The following is a 26,957-nucleotide window of genomic DNA, read 5'->3' as shown; positions in this document are numbered from 1 at the left end:
CAGCAGAACTTACCTATGAAAAGTCTCCTGTTGGATAATGTGTTTTGACCTCTATTATGGTAAAATTTCTTTTTTTAAAGATTTTAGTTATTTATTTTTAGAGAGAAGGGAAGGGAAGGAGAGAGGAAGAAAAACATCAATGTGTGGTTGCTTCTCACACACCCCCTACTGGGGACCTGGCCTGCAACCCAGGCATGTGCCCTGACTGGGAATCAAACAGGCAACTCTTTGGTTTGCAGGCCTGCACTCAATCCATTGAGCTACACCAGCCAGGGCAAAGGTAAAATTTCTTAATTTATTTTTTTTTCTATTTTTTTTCCGTACTTTGTTAATGGGCTGAACATCATATATGTCCAGACAAAAGAGGAAAAAAAGGAGAGATGTTTATCTGCTGGGGACTCACTGGGGAAGAAGAGGTTAGGACAACTTTTGAGGAACCAAGTCAGTACTTTAGACTAGGTCTAACTATCTATCAATCCACTCCTCTTTTTGTGGGGGACTTAAATGATGCTTCTTTCCTCTCTTATGTACTGTTATGTCTTATTCTAAATTCTATGTCTACTAAAACTAAAGACTCAGCCAGAGGTAATAAGTAACTTTCCCCAAATTAAAGTCAAAACTCTCCTTTATTTTTCTTAACATTTTTCCCTTCTGTTTAAAGTAACTTATGTTTTTACTATTAAGGACTGATCATAGATAAGAGACAGAGAGAGAGAGAGATCATTGTTCTTAGATCAAATGAATATAGAAAACTCAGAATATTTTCCAAGCAGTCAAGTATAATAAGGATGCAACAAGCGTTAACTATTCTCACAGGAGTTTGAGTGATTTCAGCTGCCATTTGTAATGGAAACATAGTTGGGCAAGACAAATCTTTTATAGTAAAATATTTGCAAATGCTCTATTTTTAAATTTAAAACAATATTATAATGCAAAACACTTATCCCTGACACTGAAAAATCTCACTTTATTTTAGAACATGGATCCTTAATAGTTGTGCTATGTTTTGTATTGAAGGTATTCTATTCAGTGAGTTTTAAGATTATTAGCGGCAAAAGTGATGTCACCTATTTCATGTTTTGATCATGTAGTTAGTTCTCTGTGAATAACTGTTCATTGATTAAATCCGTAAGAAAATAAAATAGGAAGAGCAAAAATAAAATAAAATACACAGATGTACTTGACCCATTGCCAATATCATGTCAATTATCAGCCTTCTATCTGAGTTTTGGGACGAGCTGGTATACTGTATTCCACTGTACCCCACATTCCAATCACAACAAAACACCAGCAGCAGTATTAATGACAGTAACTATCATTTATAGACTGCCTTATGTATAACAAGAACTTTAAATCATGCTCTGTAATGTCCACATTAACCTGAAAAGCCGAAATTTTCTTTTTTATTGCTAAGAAAACACATATAATTAACCAACTTGTAAAGTCATAGAGCTAAAAAAGCAGTACTCTGTGGTATTTCAGCACATGGATTATAGCATCATGCAGTCATTTACTCAAGATCCAATTCCTCTAATCTCTTCCACAAGTTGCTTCACCTCCCTAAGAGTTTGTTTCATCGATTACAGAGTACAGTGGTACCTCCTCAGTACTCATCATTAATTCATTCTGATGAGTGGAAAGTGAGTGATGATCGATGAATCATTTTCTCTTGCAGGGTGGCATCATTGCTCATACAAGTTCCAGCAGGTGCAGTGAGAGGTGAGCAAGTGCAAAGTGCTGAAACAATTTTTTTGTCAAAATGTGACCAGTACCATGTTTGTTGAATTCTGAAGCTGACAAGTACCCAGGTGCCACTATATAGTTATAAGTGTATCTTTCTCATTTTTGTGAAGACTGAGATACTTAATGGAAAGAGCTTATCAAAGTGTTGGGGATGTGTACACACACGCACATAAGTTAATATCAAGGCCTATATTTCTAATCCGGCTGGTTCTCCAAAACTTGTGCTTCCCATAAGGTACAATACTCTCTCTTCACTTCCATGCTTTGGCTAATTTATCTACCTTTCACCATCCAGCTAATATTTATTTTCTTGGACCACAGTATAAGCAGAGATCATTACGTTCTTATTCATCCCTAAAGTCTAAGGATATCTTCTTCAAAAGTTGCCCATGCATTCTAAAACTAAACTACATCCCCACAGAATCTGAGGTATTATTCTCTCATATTACTTGTTTTGAATTATATATGGACCTACCTGTTTGTATCTAATTACCTAACTGTGAAATCTCAAAGACAAGAACCAAATCCTTTTATTCAATACCCCTCAACACCAAATATAGGGCCTGAGCCACAGAAAACACTCAACAAACATTGGAAATATCAATGGAGCAAGAAAAAGTGCATGGGGGAAATGGTGAAGCTACCCACGCTAATCCTCATGTAAGTATTTCAAATCAGAGTGAGCAGTTACTGAATAAAGGGGAGAATCAGGGATGTAAGAAACATGTTACCTTAGCTACATTTACCAGAGTTCCTTCCCTTGAGGCCAAGTATAAATTTAAAAGCCAAATGCAAGGCAATGGCATAAGTATAAAGAATTCAGAATCTTTCCTTCTTCCTTTCCCAAGTTTTTGGGAATCTAAGATAGTCTCAAGTCGGTGACACTATAGCCCTCCTAACACAGATAAATCAGAGCTCCACCCTGGCTGGTGTGACTTAGGAGATTGAGCGCTGGCCTGTGAACCAAAGGGTGACTAGTTCTATTCCCAGTCAGGGCACATGCCTGGGTTACGGGCTAGGTCCTCAGTAGGGGACACACAAGAGGCAACCACACATTGATGTTTCTCTCTTTCTCTTTCTCCTTCCCTTTTCCTCTCTAAAAATAAATAACTAAATAAAATCTTTTTTAAAAAAAGTCAGAGCTCCTCAGAAAATAGTTCTCCGGGGCAGTGCTGCTCACACTTTATGGGCAATGTTTATCATAGGTGATGTTAAAATGCAGATTCTGATTCAGTTGTCCTGGGAATGTATAGCTTTTATAAAGTTTTATTCTGTCTGAGAAGGAATTTCACAAAAGCTGTAGGCAGTATTCAAAAACAAACAGAAAATAACACTGAGGCATTTTATGGTAGACTTTGGGTTTACATTAGAAAGACCTGGGAAACTTCTTAAAAACAAAATACCAGATGAACTGTCATCTCTACCCTCTCCCCTCACAAATTAATCACATAGGGAAAACTTCTTCAGAGTGATTTTAAGGCAAAGCCTATGTGGGGACCACTCTTATACCCATCTACAAGCGCCACTCACAGTCTGGTCCAAGTTCAGTGCGATCAGCAAACTGCTCTGGTCTGTAATGAGATGGGTACAGAAACTGAGTGAGTTTTTAGAAACTTTTATACCAATGTGACAAGTTGCATTTACATCTATTAAATCAAATAATAAAAATAGATGGACTAGTTTAAAATAAAGGCTGACTTACAAAGAAACATTTTGATAGCCCCTCAAGGAAGGCTTCATTACACAACCGCCTCTGGTTTTGAGGTTATGTTAGGCGCCTTCTTTCAGCTGCTATCTCTTAAAGCTGAAACGTTAAGGCCGGTGATTAATTGCTCAGGCAGATCATTGAAAGACCTGGGTACAACAGGGTTAACAAGCAGGAATGGGGTAGGTGGGGTTACAAACCAGGAACACATGCCCTCCAAGTGAGATAGCTTTCATTCCCTTTAATTGCCCTGAAAACATACACACTCTCACATAACACAGAAGGTGAGAGCTGAATGAAGTTTTCTGGGTAATGGCTTGAAATGTTTTCCTTATGAGAAGTGGTGTTGAGTTACAGCGTGCAGGCTGAAAACCGGGGAGGAGAGAAGCAGCAGCTCCAGCCCGGCCCCCACCTTTTCTTGGGCTTGTAGGAAAGTGGACATGGGCTTCCAGAGACAAAACGAGTGATATGTTGAACTATCTGGCAGCTGGAATTGACTGTTCCCAGAGTGACCTAAGGACAGTGTTTATCAGGGTTTAGCCAGGGGCCAGCCTAGCAGGCACAGATGCTCTGCTGTGAAATGCCACGCTGGCAGAGACTGACAAGCAGTAGGAGCTGAGCTTTCCCCTTGGACTGCTATTTCCTGCTGTGTTCAGGGGAGGGGGGCACTTTCTGGCAATTCTGCTGCTGTTGCTGTTGCTGCTGCTGCTGCTGCTGCTACTTCAGCTCCTTCTCCACTCAAGGTAAGCAGGCTCAAAGGGAGGGTAGGCTGCAAGGGACGCTTTTGTACCATGAACAAGATCCGAAAGTTTTTCCGAGGAAGTGGGCGAGTCCTGGCATTTATATTTATAGCTTCTGTCATCTGGCTGCTCTTTGACATGGCAGCTCTCCGCCTCTCATTCAGTGAGATCAACACTGGGGTCCTGAAGGAAGACATCATCAAAAAGGAAAGGATAGGGTTCAGGGTTCAGCCAGACCAAATGAAGATCCTTTACAGCAGCATAAAAGAGATGAAGCGGCCACTAAGGGGACACGGGAAGGGCATATGGGGCAAAGAGACCTTTAGAAAAACTGAGGGGCATGTGCTCAAGATTGAAGATGATTTGGACCAAACCCAGAAGGAAAGAAAAATGCAGAATGCTCCAGGAAGTGTCAAGATTGCACCTCTGTGGCCTCCTGTACATCTGCAGACCCTCCTTATGACTTTTACCAAGCTGATGACAGAGGAACGTGACATCGAACCTGAAGCCTACTCTCGTTCTGTGACACCAAAGCAAATGACAGTTCAGGGAGCTCGGGAGACCACATTCATAGCAGCAAGAGGAACATCATTGCCCCAAATATCTGTATACACAGGACCCATTGGTTTAAACCAGGAGGTCCAGAAGAGACATAGTCACAGCAATGACACATCCAAACAAGTAGCTGAAAGGAACCTGAATGTGACCATCAGGCTTAATAGCGACAGATCAAAGCAGCAATCACAGGCAGTAGCAAGTGAGGGGATATACACTGTTGGCCCACCAGTGCCCAAATCTAGGGAAGCCATAGCCTTAAATAAAACTGAGTCTCAAAGCAAAGAACTAAATGCATATAATCACAAAGCCAATAACCGTCCCTTTTCCAAGATCATTGCCAATTCAAATCACTTAAAGAAGCAATCTATTAATGAGACACTGTTGGGAGGCTTGCCAAAGAATGATGGAGCCAAAGTGGCTGTTGGGAAGAAACTCAATTTCTCTGAAAGCCATGTTGTGATTATAACCAAGGAGGAGGAGCTAAAGACAGACACCAAACAGGTCCCCAATCCTAAAACCAAAACTGTATTTCCTTTAGTATTGGATAAAAGCCAAGGGAAACACAGTTCCAGGAATAGAACTGAGGCATCTTTCTCTGCACTTGCACTGCAGAGAGCAACAGTGTCTCAAACCAATCAAGTCTTAGCTGGGGGACCAAAGCCAGCAAGAATCAGCTTAACTGCCAAGGTCCAGCATAAAGAACTCAACCAAAAGCATGCAAAAGCCCTTCTACCTGAAGACCATCAAATGCACCAGGTATTAAGCATTGATATGACACTTTCTCCAAGGGACCCTAAAGCTCCAGGTCAGTTTGGACGTCCTATAGTTGTTCCCCCTGGAAAGGAGAAGGAGGCAGAAAGAAGATGGAAAGAAGGAAACTTCAATGTCTACCTCAGCGATTTGATCCCGGTGGACAGAGCCATTGAAGACACAAGACCTATTGGGTAAGACCCATTTCTCTTCTTCTTCTTCCATACCACATACTGATGTAGAGAAGGTTTTATTTCTAGATAACTTTGTATGATTTCTTGTCACCTCTCAAACTAAAGCAATATTAATTATTATATACAGTGCACATAGTCTACCACCCACCAAAAGAAAAATTCCAACATCTGCATACTCACTGTGTTCCCTTTCTGCTCTTATTTCTGAGTCTCTGGCCCCGCTCCCATTAGCTTATGTTACATTTCATTTCCTCTATTAAAAACATAAAATGATTAGATCAACTTGATTCCTAATAAGGTATGTGTAAATGGTAGAACTTAAAATGTAATTCAATTTAAAGAGTAACAGTGAAGTGAATTACTAATTTCAAAACTTTACAGTGTTAGCAAGTTTGTCACAAATATATTTGGGAATGGAGCACAGAGAAGGGTCCTTCTAGGCCCCTCTAAAATTGTATCTTAACCAGCAAAATTCTGCCTAATCATGAATAATGATCACCATAATAGCAAGTGAAGAAGTGAGTTTTCCCCCTGAAATTTAATATGTTTTGGAATTCAGGAGTTCAGTTATGCAGGAATAACAATGTTAGAAAAAGTCAATTGGTCAATAACTCGCAAAAACCTATACAAGAGTATAGTAATGCCTGCTTATATTTCTAGAATTGCACCATTTACAATGAGTCTGCATACACACCAAATGAACCTCATAAGTGCCCTAGAAAAGAGGATGCAGATATTATGGGTTCAAATTAACAGATGAAGTGCTCAGAAGTTGTATCACTCTCCCAAAGTAGCAAAGCTCTAAAGCTGCCCAATGAGCCTTCATGAACCAGGGCTTCAGGGAATTAAATTCCTGTCACTGCATCAGCAGAAGGTGTATTAAGTCACAACTATATGCTCTGGGTCAAATACAGTTGGGTCCCCACCTCTTTTTAATCCTTTCATAAGTTAGGGTACTTTGTAGCCATATTGTCACTACCCAGTAATATCAAAGCCCCATGTATGCCTTGGTATTCACGTCCCTGAGCCAAACAATGTTTGCTTGGAACTTGGAATTAGGGAACATTAAGATTCAAACTTAGCACACATAGTGTGTGAACAAGGGCTTTGTTTGGCTTCTGTAGAAAACACCTTTTTGTGATCCAGGTAGTCGGTGTTACCAGGAGAAAGGCAGATATAAATGAGCCTGTATTCGTATTAGGAAGAGGAGCCCCTGATGTCAGCTACAAAGAGGCCATTTTCCACTCTCTTAGCCTTTGGCAAATGCCTGTTAGACATGCACTGATTACTTGCAAGACCAGCCACTGTGCCATTCATGTTCCTCCCTCTGGCAAAACTCACCAACCTTGTGGAGCACACAAATATACCCAAAATAAAGACAAAGAAACTGAGGACCTAGGAAATGGAATTGTCTGTGGTCATAGAGCCAGTAATTATAAAGAATTGGTTTCAATCTGTGCTCAAAATTGTGCTGTGTGTTTATCTTTCATCTCCTGCTGATTACACTCTTCCCCTCAAATAATCCCAAAAATTATATTGGACCAGCTCTGATCTGAAATTCTGTATATTACATATTATATGTCACATATATTTTACATGAGTTATATTTGTGCCAGCTTTGAAGTAGTACTTAAAGTCGCTCCATTTCAGCATCCCTTTGGCACCCCAGCAGATTGCTATGGATCCTGGGGAAGAATCAGACACTGCACAGAGGCACAGCTGCAGTTCCAAACCAGAGAAAGGGCGATTGTGTGAGGGCCAAAAGCAAGTAATAATGATGTTCTTATGCATGTGATTTATGGAAAGCTTGCTGACTCCCAACACTTATTAGTTTCTAAAATTTGGTGCATGGAGGTTAAGGGTGGCAGCCCAGGGAAGTTGCTTTTACAGTCACGCTCTGTCTCAGGAAGGAGGCTGTCCAGACTGTGGGAGCCACTGACACGTGTGCTTGAGAGGATGAGTCAGACGGCATGTGGCCGGGTCGCCTCCCTCTTATCACACAACCCACCTTGGCTAAACATAGCTGCTCCCTACACACCGCCTACCTGCTGCTGCAGCCCATGGACAGGGAGGACGTGGCAGTTTAGCCCCAAGTATTCTACGGATGGGACCCCTGAAGTATGTACAGCCCTCTTGTGCCATTCTTCCTTGAAAGAGGACAAATGGTTCTTTATTCTTTTACTCAAACACACTGACTACAAATATGTGCAAAATATCTATTCACATGGATAGACGTTGGCAGAAAATAGAAATGAAAAATATTGGATTCATCAGGTTGGCAGGAACTGAAGTGAAGTTTTCTTACTTTGATTGTATTTGTTTTCAGCCTTGTTCAAAAAGTATTTGAGATGGCACATTAAGATTTTTAAGATAATAAAATTTAAAAGTAAACATAAGAGAAAATTGTCATAGAATATAATAAGAAAGTGTGTGAGTGAGAGAGAGAGAGAGAAACACAGGAGGGCTGCCCTTAAAATTAGCCACAGCAGCAGCCCACTGACACCTTTATATCTTAAGAGCTCTGGGGAATATCTCCCTTAATGCCCTCTACATTTTCCCCAAAGCCACCATTACAGATTGATTAACACAGTTACTGGTCTATCATAAGTACCAATTGAATATAAATTAACCAAAAAAAGATAAAAACCATAGGCTTACTTAAATTCAATTCCCTTCAGTAATGACAATAATAACCAGTTACCTTCTTACCTGAGAATGATGTAACAGGTACACTAGAAGCTTGGCATTGAGAAGGAGAAAAGGCACACAGGACAACCTCACCTGCTCTAGCTCTAAAATCAGACTCTCTTTTCCTAGCCTGCTTTTTGCTTCCTTTCTCCTGAATCCAAAAACCCACCTCTAAGATGTTAAGATGCAATCATGGCCTTTTCCAAAAGCACAAGTACTCTTTCTCTTACCAGCATTTTTCTCACTGTCTTTTTCTCTGTCGCCTACATATCTGCCCCTTGCAGTATAGCTGTAGCTTTCTGGATGTGACATTCTCTCCTATGTGGGCCCTCAGCATGAGAAAAGTTAGTCTCAATACCCTTTCCTGCATTTTATGCTCATTACCATCCACTGATGCTTTTATTAACTAGTCCCTTCCCACAGCCACCCACCACCCTCACCTTGCATGGTCCTCACCCTTCTTTCTGCTCTGACACTGCTCAAAATCCAACTGCAGCTTATCTGCACCTGGGCCACGACTTGGCTGGGACCTCTGCCTCCACATGGCCCTTACTGCTCTCAGGGTCACTGAAACACTCCTTGTTATATGCTTTCCACTAACTCGAGCCTTCAGAGTCTATTTTGCCTTCTTAGTGAAATTATAAGCTTTTGAGGGAAACTGTCCTTCACTTTATTTTATACTCCTTAGCCCTGATCACATCATTGTACACTCAAAAGATACAAGTTTATCAAATATCATTTTAAAAGATATTTCTCTAAGATTATTGTTTAAAGTCAATACTTTTTTTAACAAGTAAATAAGGTCCTACTGATTGATGTGGGGAATCCTGCTTTCCCAGGCCAGGCCTAAGGAAATAAAGTAAATGAAAGGTAACTATTCAAATAAAGCTTGCAATGAGTCCTTTTATAAATTAATAATGACATCCTAATTTTTCATTTTGAATATATGGAATATGTGAGTATCAGATTAAAGGTAAACACCTATTCCAACATTATGATACACTCATTAACTCACGTTTATTCTTTAGTGCATATATTCATTATTGTTTTGGTTTTTAATTATAGTGTTTTCACTGTCAAGGGAGGAAAATCTCTTGACTTTATTTACAAGAATGTTTAATGTCAGTAAGTAAAATATAATTTCACTTTTGCCTCTAAAGTAAGTTGAAAATAAACTGTTTTTGACAGTCATTTTGAAGTCCCATATTGAATCAATTCTTTATAAAAAGTGAATCCTTATAGTTCTTGCTGTTAATTATTAAAGTTTGTTTCAGTCAGTGATAACTGGTACACCATACAAGTATTGTTAAAGCATGGTCCTGTCTCCTGAAAATGCAGGGCAATTCTACTTCAAGTCTCTCTTTTAGCTGGCAGCTATAGTTGAGATGAAACTACAAACAAATGAACTCATTTTACAAGTGCACTTCCTGAATCTGTATTTAGAGAGAAATGACTCAAAAAGTTTTTGCTGCCAGCATTTAGTTTTTGAAGTACACTAAGAATTACAGCACGCTCCTCCGCTGCTGCTGTGTCGTGACTTTATTCGATCGCTTCACTCAATGCTTGCTTTTCCTACAGAGCTCTGGCAAACTTCTCTATAAAATTATCCAAATTGGTCTTTAGTATCTTAGCCCAGAGCTGGGACTGTCAACCAATAATTTGATTCCTTCCTACACAGCTAAAGAGACTTTTCTTCTGGCACATATGAAAAGCGAAAGATAGCACCATGCATTCGCCACAAACCAGTCTAAATTACTGAGGGGAAAGAAAAACCTTTCTGGAAACTTGCTTTCCATCCTCCCATTCCCTTTCCACCCTTGTGAGGTCAAAAGCCATAACTAATGAATTTCTGGAGGTGGAAAGGAAGAGAAGGAGCAGCTAGGAGAGAGAAAATAAACTGACCACACATATTCTTCTAAACTTCAGGCCCTTAAACGTTTATCAGCCTTGGAGAAAAGAGAAACTTTAATGTTAAATGGAGTTCCGATTCTTTTATTTTTTATGTGGAATGAGTATTTTAATTGATGACACAAAACTGCTTTTGTACCTAGTAATGACTGGAGAACATTCTCTCTAATAAAATTATTCGGGAAAGCTATGAGACCTACCCGAAAATCCAAACAGGGGCAGGGGGAAGGAATCTCACAAGACAGGTTTGAATGGTTCTTTCTGGCTTTCACCTTTATGGATCAACACAGTGCAGTGGTGCCTTTGAAGTATGCACATTCGTGTGCATGTGCATGTGTGTGTGTGCATGTGTACCTGGACATATTTGCATGCTTGCATATGTTACAGAACAGTACACTATTTCACTAAAAAGTCATATAGGGAGTAGGAAATAAAAAGCAGAGTTTGTTTAAAAGGTACAGGCTAGAACATAATATAACAAAGGTTGAATGAGGCTAAAAGATGACTATAGAGCCTTTTGATACTTTTATCTGCCACACTTTCCCCGTAACTAGGGGAATAATAAGGAGAAAGATGACCAGAGGGGAGGAATGCAAAACACATTGCTGCTACTAATTCAAAGAGAAGAAAACAGTTAAACACTGTCTAACTAATGTAAAACTGAGCAATGTTAAATCAAATCAGTGACTTTTTCTCCTAAATACTGCCAAAGACCTGGAGCAATTAATTAGTAAAGGTAAAAATTCAAACCTGTTTACACTTCTTTTTTACACATCTAATTCAGGGCCCAGTTTAATCCCAATTTAACCATCAGCTTAATTTTATCAGCTTCTTGCCATAATATCACCACAGGTACTCTTGTACCAGAAAATAACTTCCCATTGGGCTGTCCTGGCTGACCCATTCAGAACAAGAGCCTTTTAAGAAGGAAACATTTTTTTCTCAAGGGTCAGAAAATTAGGGAAAAATAACAATGTTTAGAGGTTCTGTGTTGTTTGCTTTCAAAATGAAAGAAGCTTTGTAGAGTCTCCTCTAGGAAAACAACAACAAAAAACCTCACAGACACAGACAACAGTGTGGTGATTACCAGAGGAAAAGGGTGTAAGGGGAGAAACAAGAGGGTAAAGGAGGAAATAAATGGTGAGGGAAGGAGACTTCACTTGGGGTGGTGAACACATAATACAATATACAGATGTGTTACAGAATTGTACACCTGAAACCTATATAACTTTATTAACCAATGTCACCCCAATAAAATTCAATTAAAAAAGAAATTCAAAAGTCTGTATTATTCCAAACTATATCATCTTCTAAATTGGCCCTGCTTTTAAAATGTTGGTATACAGACATGTGTGAAAAAAAGCAATACAGAGAAAGGTCCATATTTGCAAGGACCTTTATGACTTGCCTTCTCATTTTATCCTTAAAACCATTCCTCAAAGCAGGTGCTATCATTATCCCAGCTTTACCTACAAAGAAGCTGAGACTTCCAGAGGAAACTGAGGTTTCACATTGTGACAGACAATTCAGAGGGTGGCAATTCATTTCATTCCATGGGCTACTTGCTCATTGACTGTCACAAGCTAGGCAACCATACCAGGCAACTGGGACCTTTCATCCTTCATGTCAGCTAGTTTGGTCCTGACAACAGCTTGTCAGGTGGGTGAAGAGTTACCTCTCCTCATTAGCAGATGAGGGAAAAACCCCAGGGAAACATAAGCTGCTCAAGTGCCCACAGCTCACAAATGGCAGGATTGGCCTCAACCCTTGGCCTCCACCCTTGGCCTTCCGATTCTACCTCTCTCAGTAATAATCTACTACACCAACTAGTTCTCCCCCAACCCCAGACCTCAGCCACTCTTCCCTCATCATGACCATCTTCACCTCCCCCTCTCCTGGTTTTGCCAAAGCTGTCTGAATCAGGGGACTCTCTCCCTTGCTGAGGCTCACCAAAAAAAGTGCTTATTTAGGTGCCAGGCAGCAGTGTGTGTGAGCGTGCTGCATTTTACATGTATATGCTTTTATTCTGATCAGTCCTCACAGCAGCACTATGAAAGACATATGATTTCTTTTATATGATTTGCAGAGGAGAAAAGTGAGGCTCTAAAAGCCAAATGATACATCTGCTATCCTGGCAAGCCAATAGCACATTTGGGATACAAAAGAAAATTTCCTGACTCACTAAAGGAGTAAGCAAAAGAATAGCCAAATCTGGCCTGCAAGAAGGCAGAAGCATCTGAGCTCTGACCGGAAAGATAGGGAGTTAGAGAAAAGGGGAAAAGGGGTACAAGGAGTAATCTTTGAGGAAGTGTAGAAAATCTGACATGGATTGAAACCATAGAAATAAGAAGAGCCCTCATTACTCAGGGCCTTATGTTCTTTTAAGGGCCAGTGGAAAACATTGAAAAATTTAAAGTCATAGAGAGAACAATTTAATTACCTTTTTTCAGAGGTCTCATGACCCAGAGAAAAGCAAAGCTCTTATGGGTGAATGCGACTGATGCTGAATAGAGAATCAGAGAATGTTAATACTAGATGAAACTTCAAAAGCAACCTAGTCAGTCTCTTATATACAGAGAAGTCTGAGGAAGGAAGTGACTCATCCAAGGTCATGCACTGTGGGGCAGAACTGGTGCCCTAACCTCCACCCAGAACTATTTCTGCTACATCACACCACCTCCTGCTCTCCTCCCTCCCCTCCCAATTTCACTCTGACAGCTGCCTGCTCAAAATAGACTATTGTTGAAGTGATGAATGTTGATGTTGGTGGTTTATATGTCTAAGCCTTAGCTCAGTAGCATTGATATACAGTTACCTCAGGAACCACAGCTTCAGCTGGCTAAGGCCTTTGGAGTACAGGTGGTAAGTTTGACTAAAATCTTCTCAATGAGTAGTCAGCTGATTCTGACTGAATGTCAGGAGTAGTCTGCCATAGAAATAACACAGCATAAAAGTAAAATTTTTATATAACTATACTTTTTTACAGTGAGGGAAAAGAAGCCCCAATAATTCTAAGGTCTTGGAGAAAATAATATAATTCCAGACAAAGCTCCTCAGCCTGATGCTCAATTCTCCTTCTGATCATCCTGAAGATAGCAGAGCTTGGGGAGTGAGCCCCCAAAGGCTCACACGAGGCAGTAGTTGAATTGCAAATAGAAACTGAGAAAATATTCTCCTCGACCTTCTGTTCAAATCTGAGAACACTGAGACTTGACCTACAATAGTACATTTTGACTGTCTTGGAATAAAATGAAAAATTCATAGACATGAGAGAATGTTATCATTCCCTCAATCTTCTGATTTGAAACCTTTTTTATTTGATAGGCTGCATTCAAATCAAGTTAGTGGCTGAGGACTCAGCACACAAGCCAAGAAGGTGAAACATATCACCCTTTGAGTCTCTTGGTAAATGATGAGCCCTAGATAGGTTTGGATTGAAGGACTGCCTGAGAAAAGGGCAGCACACCCAGGCCAAATGTATGTATTTGCATTGTGGGTAATCATCGGTCCTCACACAGGTGTTCTACCATGGAGCTTAAAAGTGTTTTCATATTCATGATCTCATCAAATCTTCACGGACTTTCTGTGATGAAAGCATTGTAATCATCCTAAAAGTGAGGAAACTGAGGTTCTGGAAAGTCACGGGATTTGCCCATGGTCATGCAGACAATTGTGTCAAAAAGGACTCAAAACTCAGTCCTTCATCATCTTGTTCGAGTCCAGAGTCTTCCTGTCCCACCACAGCAGTGTATTAACTTTGTGCAGCGCAGTGAAACCCCCGAATTAGTGTCCCCATTTGTTTTCAGTATTGGATTGGCTACAGCAATCAAAGTCTAGACTGTTACCAAACAAAATAGATTGGATTAATTTTTAAGAATAGCGTAGGGACTGAAGACTCTAAATACCTAATTTTTTAATAAATGGACATATAGAATAAAAATATAATTTCTAATTCTCAAAAAAATATTACCAGTCCATTTCTGGTAAACCATGGTTTTATTGATAATATAATATATTTACCATTGATATCAATAGTATTTATTGATAATAATGGGTTACCAACCCATATCTTGCATTTAAATTAGACTTGACTTTAGCTGTGACTCCTCACCCAAGTATAGCAGAAAGCAAGATTTCCAATGGGCAAATGGGAAGAAAGGAAATTTACTTCATTTGGGTCAGTGTAGGAATACTAGAAGTAGTTTTTACAACCTGTGAAAACTAGATAACTGTCCTTATGTAAAAATGGTGCAAGAGCTAAAAATGCTGAAAGCCTTTGTGGTCTGACCCACAGCATCTTTGAACAAGACAGCAGGCCAGTTTCTCTAGATACCTGAAGACATGTTGAACCTGTTTGGCAATGCAGGAAACCATGTACATATAAAAACGTAAGAGTGGCCTGACATCTCAGCCACCCAAACCAAGGCACACTCTGAAACTTTGTGTTCGAACCCTCTCACATCTCCTTCTGTGGTGCACTTCCCCATCATTTAATGCTGCCCCTGTTTGCAGGCACCAGTATGATCTGTACAGTATAAGCCTTCACAAAGTCTTCTTCAAGGTGATCCCTTAAATACATCTAAAGACTTCTGTTCAATAATTAAGAGAAGTTCTACTTATTTCGGAGGTAACAGCATCTGGTGGAGTCATTCATAATCTATCTGTGTATGTTTCCATGATGAAGTTAAGGCACCATGACCGGCAGCCACAAATGGAGGATCAGATACATTGTGAGTGGCAATGCCTTCCCCAAATCTCTCAGATCTCAGAGGGCTTTTCCTACCTCCAATGTCAGACCTGCTAGCATTATAACACTTCTTAGAACTCCCTTCTAAAAGAGACCAAAATCTACTGATTTCAGAATATAAGAAGTTTCACCTGTATTAGTGTTCTTAGTTAATTCTTCCCAATGTTACTAGATGTCCCTATAGGCAACCAAGTTTCAGCCATAACACAATTCTCAGGACTTCACAGCTAAGCTTGTTTGTTCTGGATGGCTCATGCAGAATTTGTGCAGCTGACGCTTCCTTTTTAGAACTGATTTATTTTTCAGCACCAAATCTTATAAAGAATATTTAAGTGTGAAATGTGCATTTCTCATTAATTTACATTATGCAGTTAAAAAGTCATAGGAAGTCGCTGATGTCTTTTCTACCCTCCCTGACATTTTCTACTCCTCTAACTTTACTTCCTCTGTCCCAGAGGAGAGTCCACGATGAACCATTTAACCATGCTACATCAGTACCCTCAAAATCTTTTGCCACTTCTCTTTCTAATTCACTTGTTCTGGTGACCCCTAAACTTGGATTAATCCAACTATCTACTTTATCTTCTCCTATATCTAGGCTGCCAGACACTGGTTGAGAAAACCACACTGTATTTTTACCAAAATTCTGGGATATCAAAATGCAGGAAAGTGCTCAATGCCCCTCAGAACTGTGTGTGTCTGTGTGTATATATGTAGCCAGCCAGCACAGTCTCCCATTGTTCATACCGTCTACCCCACATATTCTCTGTCATCCTCAAGTTTCTACCCTACTACATAAGCAAATAACCTTTCATCCAGCATGAGCTCCAAATACTTTCAACTTCTCATCCCAAATATTTAAATTTTGTCAGTATATAGTATCATCTTTTCTCTTTCTATCTCGAAGGAAAATATAATTTTCTACCTTATAAACTTTTGATTTAAGCTCCATTCTAACTCCATTCATTCAATCCATTGAATTCATAATTATCAAAGAATTATTATGCTTGAGGTACTATAGTAAGCAAAGCAGAGCCCCCACTCTGCCATTTACTAAGAGTATAATCATGGACTAGTCTCCCCATGATTTCAATTATTTACCTATAAAAAGAGAAAGATATGCCATTGGTTCAGGGTTTAAATAGAAATAACACAGAGTGCCTATAGTATTCACTTATGATCTTCATAATTATTGCATTTCTAACAGTAGTTGTGTTAAAGGATAGCACATCCTCTTTGTGAGATTCCACTGGGCACCATCCCATGAATAGTAACACAGGCAGAAGAAGGAAAAATGCCAGCAGTGAGGCAGTATGCAGTGCACAGCATGAAAAAACACCAAGACCAATTATGGCCCACCTGAATACCAACTCCCACCGTGGCCTTCTTCCCATTTCCGTGCCAGCGAACAGATTTCAATTGTGGCTCATCTTTAGCAGACAGAGTCTCAGCAAACAGATAAAAAAGATAAAAAAGATAAAGAGTCTAATTATTATATATATCATATATACACACACATATATGTAATTTGGTGTTAATGCATTTACATGCAGAGTAGAAGAAAGATATTTTCTCTGGCCATTAGCAGAAGGCCAGTTGGAAGGACAATCATAAACTCCTTGATAGCATTATATAATTCCAAATGTTCCCTTGTGGTACATAATCTAATTAGAATAACAATAGCTCCCATTTGGTGAATTTCTGTGCCAAGAACTGTGCTAGACATTTTATATACATTCTCATTAGGCTGTAAACCTCTGTTCTGTAAGGAACGTTACCTCATCTTACACAGGAGAAAACTGAGGCACACAGAGATTAAATAAGGTATCAGAGAATAAAGATCTTAGAAATATTGGTGGTGGGATTCAAAATAGTGTCTAACGGTCTGCAAAGCCTATGTCCTTTCCACCTCAGTGTGTTGCCTCCACAGGACGTGCTCATGTCTTGCCCTGTTGGCCTTTTTACAGAAATGCTGTTCCTGACCATTCTTTCTTTGCTCATTTATTTTTTGTATTCCTCCCTAAGAAAAAACACACAATAGTATTCTCTTTGATATACATAGATTTGGATGAATGGATGAATAGATAAATAGATAGGTATGCATATTTACACACAATTGCACTCTATAACTTTTAAAACCATCTTGTGGATCTTATTAGCACATCACATGTGCTCTGCTTGTGTCCTGGCCCAGGTGTGCAAAGCAGCTAGTTCACAATAACCTCCCAACCACCAGTGTCATCATGTGCTTTGTGGATGAGGTATGGTCCACTCTCCTGAGGTCCGTTCATAGTGTCCTCAATCGCTCTCCTCCACATCTCATCAAGGAGATCCTGCTGGTGGATGACTTTAGCACCAAAGGTAAGAAGACCAATCCTGAAAAAATAAGGTTTGATATAAGACAATTATAGTTTGGATAGATGGCAACATTACAGGGTAATTTGAAAAAGCATATATATTTTATAAATACCAAATCACTGTTTTGTTTGGTGCCTTACCAAGTATCTATGGGATACAGAAAGCCAGCTCTAACTAGTATCCAGGACCCTGTTTAGTTGGCTTCCTCAAACTTCCTTTTAGCTGTGACTTCTCTGTCATGTAGAAGTGATACAGACAACCAGATGTTCTCTATGATTGCACAAATATCATGGGATCTAATAAGCAAATGTCCCACAATTAATGGGATGCCTTTCCTATAACTAGAGTACAGGTGGTAAACACAAGGCCTACAGACCGAATCCAGCCCTCCACCTTGTTTTATCTGACCCAGCACCTTGTTTCTACCTGGCAGCAGTGCTGAGCTCCTTGTCCCTAGTTAAGGAATAGTTATATTTATACAGTCCTAAAATTACACTCGACCCTTTGGAGGCAATAGCAAGGCTGATGTGGCCCCCAGTGAAAATGAGTTTGACTGTCCTGAACTTGAGTTAGACTTCATGGAAAACAAGGAAATGGAAGGCCTGTGACTTTTTCTTCAAGGGCAAAACATATGATGTTTTCAGGTAAGTGTTCAGAGACACATGCCCAATGGGATGAGAGAGACAAGGCTCTAACCATTCAAAAGCAGAATCCACCATGGTAGGGCAGATCTGCTACATCTGTTTTCTTTATTACAGAGAAGAATCTCTCTCTTTGGATTGTCAAAGAATTTGTGTATGTAAGTGGTCTCATGACTATCAGCGCTCTCATGACTTCCACATTGTGAATTCCCAAAATGCAACCCACTTTTAGAAAATAATGAAGAGGTGGCAAACCTTAATAGAACAGCTGAATCTCAATCATGACCACAATGACAGCCAGTTTTCTTCCTTGGCCTCAGAATCACATGGAGCCCCAAGAGCAGTGAGATGCCTGAGGAAAACTACTTGAAAACTTTAAGAAAGCATAAACAGAAATAGTGTGTAGTTACTAAGCAGATGGTAATCTCTTTAGGAATGGCATATCCAGATCTTGTGGTACCTGAAGCTTCTATGGAGTCTCTTTAGGAAAAACAACATGACTTTGGTAGGAAAGTGAGTAGCAGAAGCATTCTTAATGGCCATTCCTCCCTGGGATATCTTTCAATAGTTTAACTACACTTAGAATTGATAGCAAGGCACATGAAAATACTTCATAAAACCACATGCAAAAAACGTTTCTTTAGATGGATCCATTTGGCCATCCAACAAAACAGAGTGGGTATGACTGACTAGGCAGGGATGTCACACTGAGAAGTAACAGTGTCCTTAACCAATGACAGTTGTGATATCTTTCTTTTGCAAATTTTTCAGTTTGCATATAATGCTCAGTCTCTTTCCTGGGCTTTAGAATGGACTTTTGTAAGGGGGAAGGGCTGTACAAATTTCATTTATTTCAAGATTAAAGTTTCTCCTGTATCCACAAACACTCAGAAGAGGTGAACCCTCCTCTGTGTGATTTGGCAACACTAAAAAGAATATGGGATTTAAGATAACGGCAGTTTAGAGTATTGAATCCAGACAAAAATTCATCCAAGAAAATGACATCAGAAAATAAAATCATGGCCCAAGGAATAAAATATTTTATTTATGACAGCATGGCTGGACCTGGACCTAGACCTAGAGGGTATTTGGCTAAGTGGAGTAAGTCAGAGAGAGAAAGACAAATACCATATGACTTCACTCATATATGGTATCTAAAAACAAAACAAAACAAAACAAAACAAATGAGCAAAAAAAAACAGAAAAAATAATAGCTACAGAAAACAAATTGATGATTGCCAGATGGGAGGAATGTTGGGAAGTGGGTGAAAAATATGAAGGGATTAAGTGCAAATTGCCAGCTCTAAAAGCAGTCACAGGGATATAAAGTAGAGCACAGGAATATAGTCAATAATATTGTAATAATGTATGATGTCAGATGGGTACCTGACTTATTGGGAGATCACTTTGTAAATTATATAAATGTCTAATCACTACGGTTTACACATGAAACTAATATAATATTGTATGTCAATGGTGATTGAATTTTTTTAATTTAAATATTATAGTTTTTGGAGTTTGATATTGAGGAGGCACTATTTCTGGTATTATCCTGATCTAGTTAAATTATTTCTTGTCTCTCCTTAAACTTTCATTTAGATTACCTAAAAGATAATTTGGATAAATACATGTCTCAGTTTCCAAAAGTTCGGATTCTTCGCCTCAAAGAAAGACATGGCTTAATAAGAGCCAGACTGGCAGGGGCACAGAATGCAACAGGTAAGAAGCGGCTAATTGTTTTGTTTGGTTACATTGTGTTTTATTTTAATTTTTAAAAAATATACATCAAATGTAAAACAATAGCACAGTGCATACCCTAATATCTGTCATTTTTTGCAATGACACACGCATGCTTCGTCACACACATACACAGACACATGTCTATATATGCATGCCTTTTTTCCTGAACTTTTGAAAAGGAATTTACATTAAGTACCTCAGTAGCCATCTCTGAAAAACAGAGACATTCTCTTATATAAGGATAACTTTCGTACCTAAAAAAAAATCACCAAATGTGTTATCTTTTCAAATTTTCTCATTGCTCCCAAAATATTTTATGTAGCTGTTTTTTCTTTTAATATTTGAGGTGTAATTCAATTTCATGCACTACATTTGGCTGTTTGGCCTCCTTAGTCTGTCGATGGAGAAGAGACAGTGCCACCACACTGAAGCATTATTTACTTCCATTGACTTGGGGTATAGGTCATTTGTTTTGTATAATTGAACACATTCTAAAGTTTTCTCTTTCCTCATGTTACCTACAGGATAAATACTTTTTGGTATCAATACTACATAGAATTGAACTATATAGGTGATAGGAATTGTGTACTTATTGCTTCAAATCAAGATGCACATGATGTCAAGTTGTCCTGCTGCTGGAGATACAAATATTGAGCTCTTGGTTAAGATATTGGCAGCTAGAGGTTTCCTTTGGTAGTGAGAAGTAAAATGTAGGGCGATACTTTGATCCATGCAAGTATCCTGTTTTCCTTCTAAGACTTCATCTAATGGTTTAACATTCAGTGATGATCACTGCTTGAATCCTTGAATCAATTATCACTGACCTGCAAACTTATTTTTCTAATTCTATCATTTTATTTTTTATTAACTGGCATTCACTTTTTAAAATAAGCAATTTCTCTCTCTCTTCTCCTCCTTCCCTTCCTCCTTTCTCCTCTCCTCTCATGCCTCCACCACTATGTATATTGATATATAAATAATTTTATTATGTATTATATATGCATAATTTTATCATATATATTATATATACATGTATATTTGTATATATAATATCTATGATATGTATATATGTATATATATATATGAAATTGTCCACAGATAATGTATTAATAAATTACTCTGGCAAACTACTATAAGGTTTCAAAACACTTGTTCTCAATTTCTATTTCTATCTTCCTGTAGATGGCAGGGTTCATGGCCCACACTTTTAGTAGCATGAGTGAAGAGATAATGCCTGAGTTTGGAAGAAAACAGAAAGGTGTGTCTGGATAAAGTTAGTGACAACCTTGTGTAAGGATATATCCAACTGCCGGAATCCCATGAAGAATTTGATGGGATTTAATATCCTGTATCAGCTTTAGCCAAGGGTATGATTCAGGTACCACCCAGGGACCAGCCTTGAGTGAAGATATACGGCCTCCTGAGTCCTCCCAGTCACCCCCGCCCCTTTCTCGGCCACCCCCCAACCTCACAAGTAGCACACTGGCAGGAGGCCTCTCTAGGTCTAAAGAGTCTCTGTAATCAGAGATCAGCAAAGGTTGCAGGGAAGAAATTTTCTCTAGAATGCCTTAGCTAAACAGAGAGATCAAACGAGAACATGAATCCAGAATTTGACAGGTCTTGACACCTACTATTACCTACAGATTTACCCTTTAGAATTTTGAGAAAAGGGAAGGAAAACCACAGGCAAGGATGAGATTGGAGAATCAAGGACCTGAAGAAACAGAAGTCAAGTGGCCCCTTTCAGTACAGACTATCATCACTGTACGGAACTGTGACAGAGCCTTCTACAAAATAATAAAGGCAAAGCACTGACTCTCTGGTCACTAGCAATGGCTACTACACATTCAAGTTCCAGGGCTTGATAGGTTCATCATCTGAATCTGATTCAGGAAAAAAGATCAGATCTAATCAGTTGTCTACTGGGAATGAGGAGTTAGAGAGGCCAAGCAGAATTTCAAAATGTAAAGAGCAGGCCATGGTCAATGAGTCTCTAGGGAAAGACCCGTATACACAAGCAACTGAAGTAAGAAGAGATGGGGTAGTTGAGGTTGAAGGAAATAAACTAACAAGCTGGTTCAGTGGCCTATTGCCCTGCCAGGAAGAGCCTGTAGTCAGGCAAGTTCAGCAGTACACTCCAGAGAGTCGGAGTAGAGATCAGATTTTCATTTCCTTCATGGTCTTCTTTAGCGACATACTTAACATTGCTGCTTGCATTCCAAATAATTAGTTGGCTAACTTTAAGAAGTGACATCAAGTCTCCTGAAGAGCAACAGTCCTGTGAATTTCCACAACTTGTTTCTGCTGAAGTTAAATCAGGTTATTTCTTTAACATCACTTATAAATCATTTTGTAAAATCAAATGGCCAGCCAGGTACACATTCCTTCAGGAATCCTAAACACAGCTCTCCAGCACTAATTGGTGCTGGCAGCTAAATATAAGCTGGTCAGCTAAATATAAGTGGGAGTCCGTGCTCCAAAAGGAGCCAAAGCTGCTGGGCACATGGAGCAGCTGTGGACTGTCCAATAAATAAATAAATAAATAAATAAATAAATAAATTACAACAAAACCCACACACAAACACTCCAGCATTCCTGGGACATACTCTTAGGAAACAACAACCTGCCAGGTGGCAATCAAGACCAAATTAATTATTCTGAGCTGTAGCTTAAACACTCATTGAAAAAATGTTAATAATACCATTTATTAAGAAGTTAGGTATTGGGTAGATCTTAGAAATATTCCCATAAGGTAAAGCTCAAAAAGGTTAAAATTAACTTATCTAATGTGGCTAAGAGCAGCAGCAGCACTGGGATAAAGGCAGTTCTGTGTAACTTCAATCCTATGTTCATTTCACTCTGCTTTGCAGCCTCTCAGAGTCAGGAACAGTGTGTAAAATGTCCACTGACAATATCCAGGACAATTAGAAATCCCACCCAAGGTAGCTACACAGCTCCTTGTGCTGATTCCTGAGATCTTATTTAATAAAATGTCTGAATATGGAGCAATGACATTCTTGCATGGTAGGATTCTCTTCTCTCCTGAAATACAATATAGAATTTCAACCTATGATTTAGCTAGATGCTACTTCCCATGGGTCCTGACAGCAAGTGAATGGGAAGCTTTGTGGGGATCTGGGGCAGGCAGGAATTGAATACAAGTTTGGGGACTCATTGTGCTGCCACTGGGGACTGAGGAAGTCGATCCAAGCCTCTTTGACTCTCTAAGCCTGCTGTGGAGATAGGGACACGGCCTACCAGAGACTGTTCTTTAAGCTGTGGTTCTGAATGAATGGAAGTAGGAGTGCTGAGAAGATGGAGACACTCAGTACCAGTCAGATCAGATTTTCATTTCCTTCACAGCCTTTAGCAACATACTTGACATTGCTGCCTGCATTCCAAACAATCAGTTGGCTAACATTAAGAAGTGACATTAGCTCCTGGCCAACTTTGAGGACTCCTGAAGAGCAATCGTCCTGTAAATCTCTACAACTTCTACTACCATGTCACTAGCCAGCAGGGCCTTCGCAGACCATGCTTACATGCTTTACACACCCAGATGGCCCCCACAAATCTTTCCACAACAGGGAAAGGCCTGTGCAAGAGGATACCCTTAGGAGAAACAGCCTTTTGTTATGAAACAAGCTATAATTCCCTGAAGACAAGACACTCCCAGCATGATCAGGACACATAACTGCTGTCTCCAAGAGCAGAGGACCTGACAGGGATGCAGGGCTTCTGACTAGCCAGGTCTGGTCTGAAGAGCCTTTTTAAGAACATGCCCCAGCAAGACTTTGGCTAAGATAGGCTCTTTACCTTCATGTCAAAATGCCATTGTTGATCAGGTAATTAATAATATACTGGATTAATTTCAGTGGTAGCTTGAGAGGTAGCTTATAGATTTTAGTGGATAAAGATCCATCACCCAGATATCTATTTTCATCTTGTTCTTTGCCCACTACTGTCTCCTGCATTTACTTTAAGTCTTCCTGTACTCAAAGTTCTGCTTTATTGTGCCATTTTTTTTTAACTCAGGCTATGGAATGAACTACTTTCTAATATTATGCTGCTACTTTGCTGTGCAACCTTGAAAAGGTTACCTAGGTTCCTTGTTCCTCAGTTTTCTTCTCTCTTAAATGGGAATAAAAATTAAACCTACACTTCAGGTTTATTGTGAGGATTAAATAGGGTAACAATATATAATGGTTAGAACAGTGCCTGGCATAAAGTAAGCACTTAATAGATGATAAATGATGTTATTATAGGTTTGCAAGAGCAGAGAAGAGCAGCCAGATGTCAGAGTGATCAATTATCTGCAATAATCCAACAGGAAAGTAGAGTCAAGCCTTTAATCACTCACTGCAATTGTGTAAGGAAAGAAGCTAAATGAGAAGAAAGCACTGGCTGCCTCCCTCAGTGTTCCATTTTTTCCCCGTGCAACAGTGCTAAGTCGGTGGAAAAGAGCAGATGGTAATCTCACTGAGCCAGGAGTCCAGAATAAAAGTTCCCTTCTATTTTACAGCCCTGGAGTGGGGGGCAGGGTGGGAGAGAAGGGGAAGGGCTGGGAGGGGATGAGTACTGAATAGTGAGTCAGAATGCAGAAAAATGTCTTCAAGATCCATCCACCTCCCATAAGGTGGGGCAGAGATATTGGTCTGAGAGAGAGGCCTCCAAATGGAAAAACCCAGCCTGAGAAGGTAGATATGCATAAAAGTGTGTCCAGCTGAGGGAGAGGGAAGGCCCGAGTCCTGGACTGCAGTTCCCTTCAGACACTGTCGTGACCAGCTGTGCTCCAAGTCTGGCCTGGGGAGGGTGGCTTCCTTCATGATGTCTACTGGGTAAAGCCTTTGTCATTGCCTGTGGTAGAGCCACAAAGATTAAAGTAGGATTCTGGCCAGGAGCCAGATTTATCCTGTTGTTAACATTCACACACGCACACTCATATGCACACACACACTCCATTTGTAACAATTTAGATGCTGCTGAGATTTTCAGAGAAGAGAAGGTGTGTTGCTTCACACAACCAATTTTAAAAAAATAAATCTTAATAAATATTTCTGGCCTCTAAGATTGTTTTCTCTTGCAACTCTTTTTAAATTATGATAAAATATACATAACATAAAAGTTACCATCTTAACTATGTTTAAGTGTATCATTGTTCTGTACTGTGAAGCGTGTTCACACTGTTGTGCAACCAATCTCCAGAACTCTCTTCATCTTCCAAAACTCAGGCTCTGTAGCCACTAAACAACTCCCCAGTCCTCCTCCCTTCCCTAGAACCTTTTGAACACTACCTCCTAGTCCTCCTGGTTCTTCCACTTCAACTTATTTGTACCCCTATTATGTGGAACAGTTTTTCCTTTTTATCATTCCTATAGTCACACTTGGAATCTCAAACTTCTGTTGTTCTGAAAAACAAAGTCCCAGGTCTCCACTCCCAGAGTTAGTGGGACACATCTCCTTAGAAAGGACGTAAGCAACCAGCTCTAATGCTGAGTATCCCCTGCAGAGTCCTGGCTACCCATTCTAAGTGGCTGAGCAATTTTTCCAAGCAAAAATGGTACTTGCCCCACACGACTATAAGAAACAAAATTTCTGTTATTTCACTATAAAATGAAATTATAGGAATAAGGAATTCAGTGAGAAGAAAAGATTAATGCCTTTGCAACCACACTTCGGAAACAATATCTAAGACCTGATATCACATTTTCAAATGGATTTTTTTTTTTCTGGCTCTTTAGGTGATGTGTTGACATTCTTAGATTCTCACGTGGAATGTAACATTGGTTGGTTGGAACCTCTTCTGGAAAGAGTTTATTTAAGTAGAAAGAAAGTAGCCTGTCCAGTAATTGAAGTCATCAATGATAAGGATATGAGGTAATATTGTCATGTTCTACAAGATACTTCTAAGTGGGTCTTTAGCCAACAACAACAGAAAGTACTGGTCATACTCCTCATGCGTGCATTTTTGCAAATCTAAGAAATATACAGTGTATCAATTTAAATAAATGGAAATACATAGTATATATCTTAGGATCAAAGTGGGCAAATCTGATTATTTGATTATCATAAATTCATAACTCTAAACACCATTGTCCAGTCATTTCCTCTTTCTATTCAACTGAACTGAAAAATATTTATTTTTCTTAAGATTAGATTTTTTGTGGTAAAAAAAATCATGCCTGTACATTGGGGGTTTTTCCCTCAAAATGGCTATAATATTATTTAAGTTAAAAATAATCAAGTTAGCCAATTGGTCACTAAAGTAAATTGTACTTAAAATTTTCTTGAAATGGCTTTTGAAAGTTTGTAATGATCTGGAGGAATCTAAGATGGCGTCGGAGTAGGAAGGAGCAGATTTGGCTTTCCTCTGCTCAGGGGAGAGAGTCCTGATGGATCTTTGGAGTACAAAGGCAAGCGACCAGCATATTTCAGCATTTTTGAGAACGGAGGACCAAGGATTGTGGCAGAACCGAAAGAACAAAGAACAGATCCTAGGCGGAGTGCTGCATCGAGAATAGGTGGAGGAGGTGAACACCAGGATACCCACTGGAAGAGGAAACCCAACAACTAAGGAACCACTAACAGATAACAGCAGAAGAAGGTGAAGGAGGGAGTAGTAACCACACAAACCTCAATCCAGGGCTTATCTGGAAATACAACTAAACAGTAGAGACAGTACCCAATACAAACAACTGAACAAGATTTCTTTAAACCTTGTACACACAGAAGAACCAGCCTCAACACAACCTGCCCTCACCAGCACAACAAAATACAGAAGGTGGTGGACAGAGTGACCCACATTTAACCAGCTGGCGGGAAGGAACCACCAAAGAAAGACTCAACAACAATCAAAACCCAAAGGCAAACACAAAGCCAACTTAAACAACAGCCCAAGACCAGCGAGCTTGGGGGGTCAAGGAAACAGCACCACTGAAACTCACTGCTACTCTACTAAAGAAGTTCACATCATAAACCGAGGGAGCCAGAACAGATCAATATAAGAAGCTGAGGTGAACAAGAAGAGTCTCACAAACAATGGGAAGACAAAGAAATACTCCCCAAATGAAAGGAAAGGAGGAAGCCTCAAAAAGAATGCTAAATGAAACAGAGGCAATTCAACTATCAGATATTGAATTCAAAGCAGTGATTGTCAGGAAGCTCAATGAGCTCACAATGAGCTAT

General features: G+C 39.5%; 1 protein-coding gene across 1 annotated transcript in view; it reads left to right on the top strand.

Annotated features, from left to right (window-relative positions):
* The first annotated feature begins 3,598 nt into the window (after positions 1-3,598).
* Positions 3,599-26,957, top strand: part of GALNT5 (polypeptide N-acetylgalactosaminyltransferase 5) — a 49,155-nt gene continuing 25,796 nt past the window's right edge. The window contains exons 1-4 of the mRNA XM_028509408.2: positions 3,599-5,690; positions 17,228-17,394; positions 19,632-19,751; positions 25,514-25,649. Of these exons, the coding sequence (XP_028365209.1) occupies positions 4,240-5,690; positions 17,228-17,394; positions 19,632-19,751; positions 25,514-25,649 (1,874 nt within the window). The 5' untranslated portion in view covers positions 3,599-4,239. The remainder of the gene's footprint in view (positions 5,691-17,227; positions 17,395-19,631; positions 19,752-25,513; positions 25,650-26,957) is intronic.

The sequence above is a fragment of the Phyllostomus discolor genome, chromosome 4 (assembly GCF_004126475.2).
Source record: "Phyllostomus discolor isolate MPI-MPIP mPhyDis1 chromosome 4, mPhyDis1.pri.v3, whole genome shotgun sequence".
Lineage (NCBI taxonomy): Eukaryota > Metazoa > Chordata > Mammalia > Chiroptera > Phyllostomidae > Phyllostomus > Phyllostomus discolor.
The sequence above is the reverse complement of the archived record's forward strand: the minus strand, read 5'-3'. Positions and strand labels throughout refer to the sequence as shown.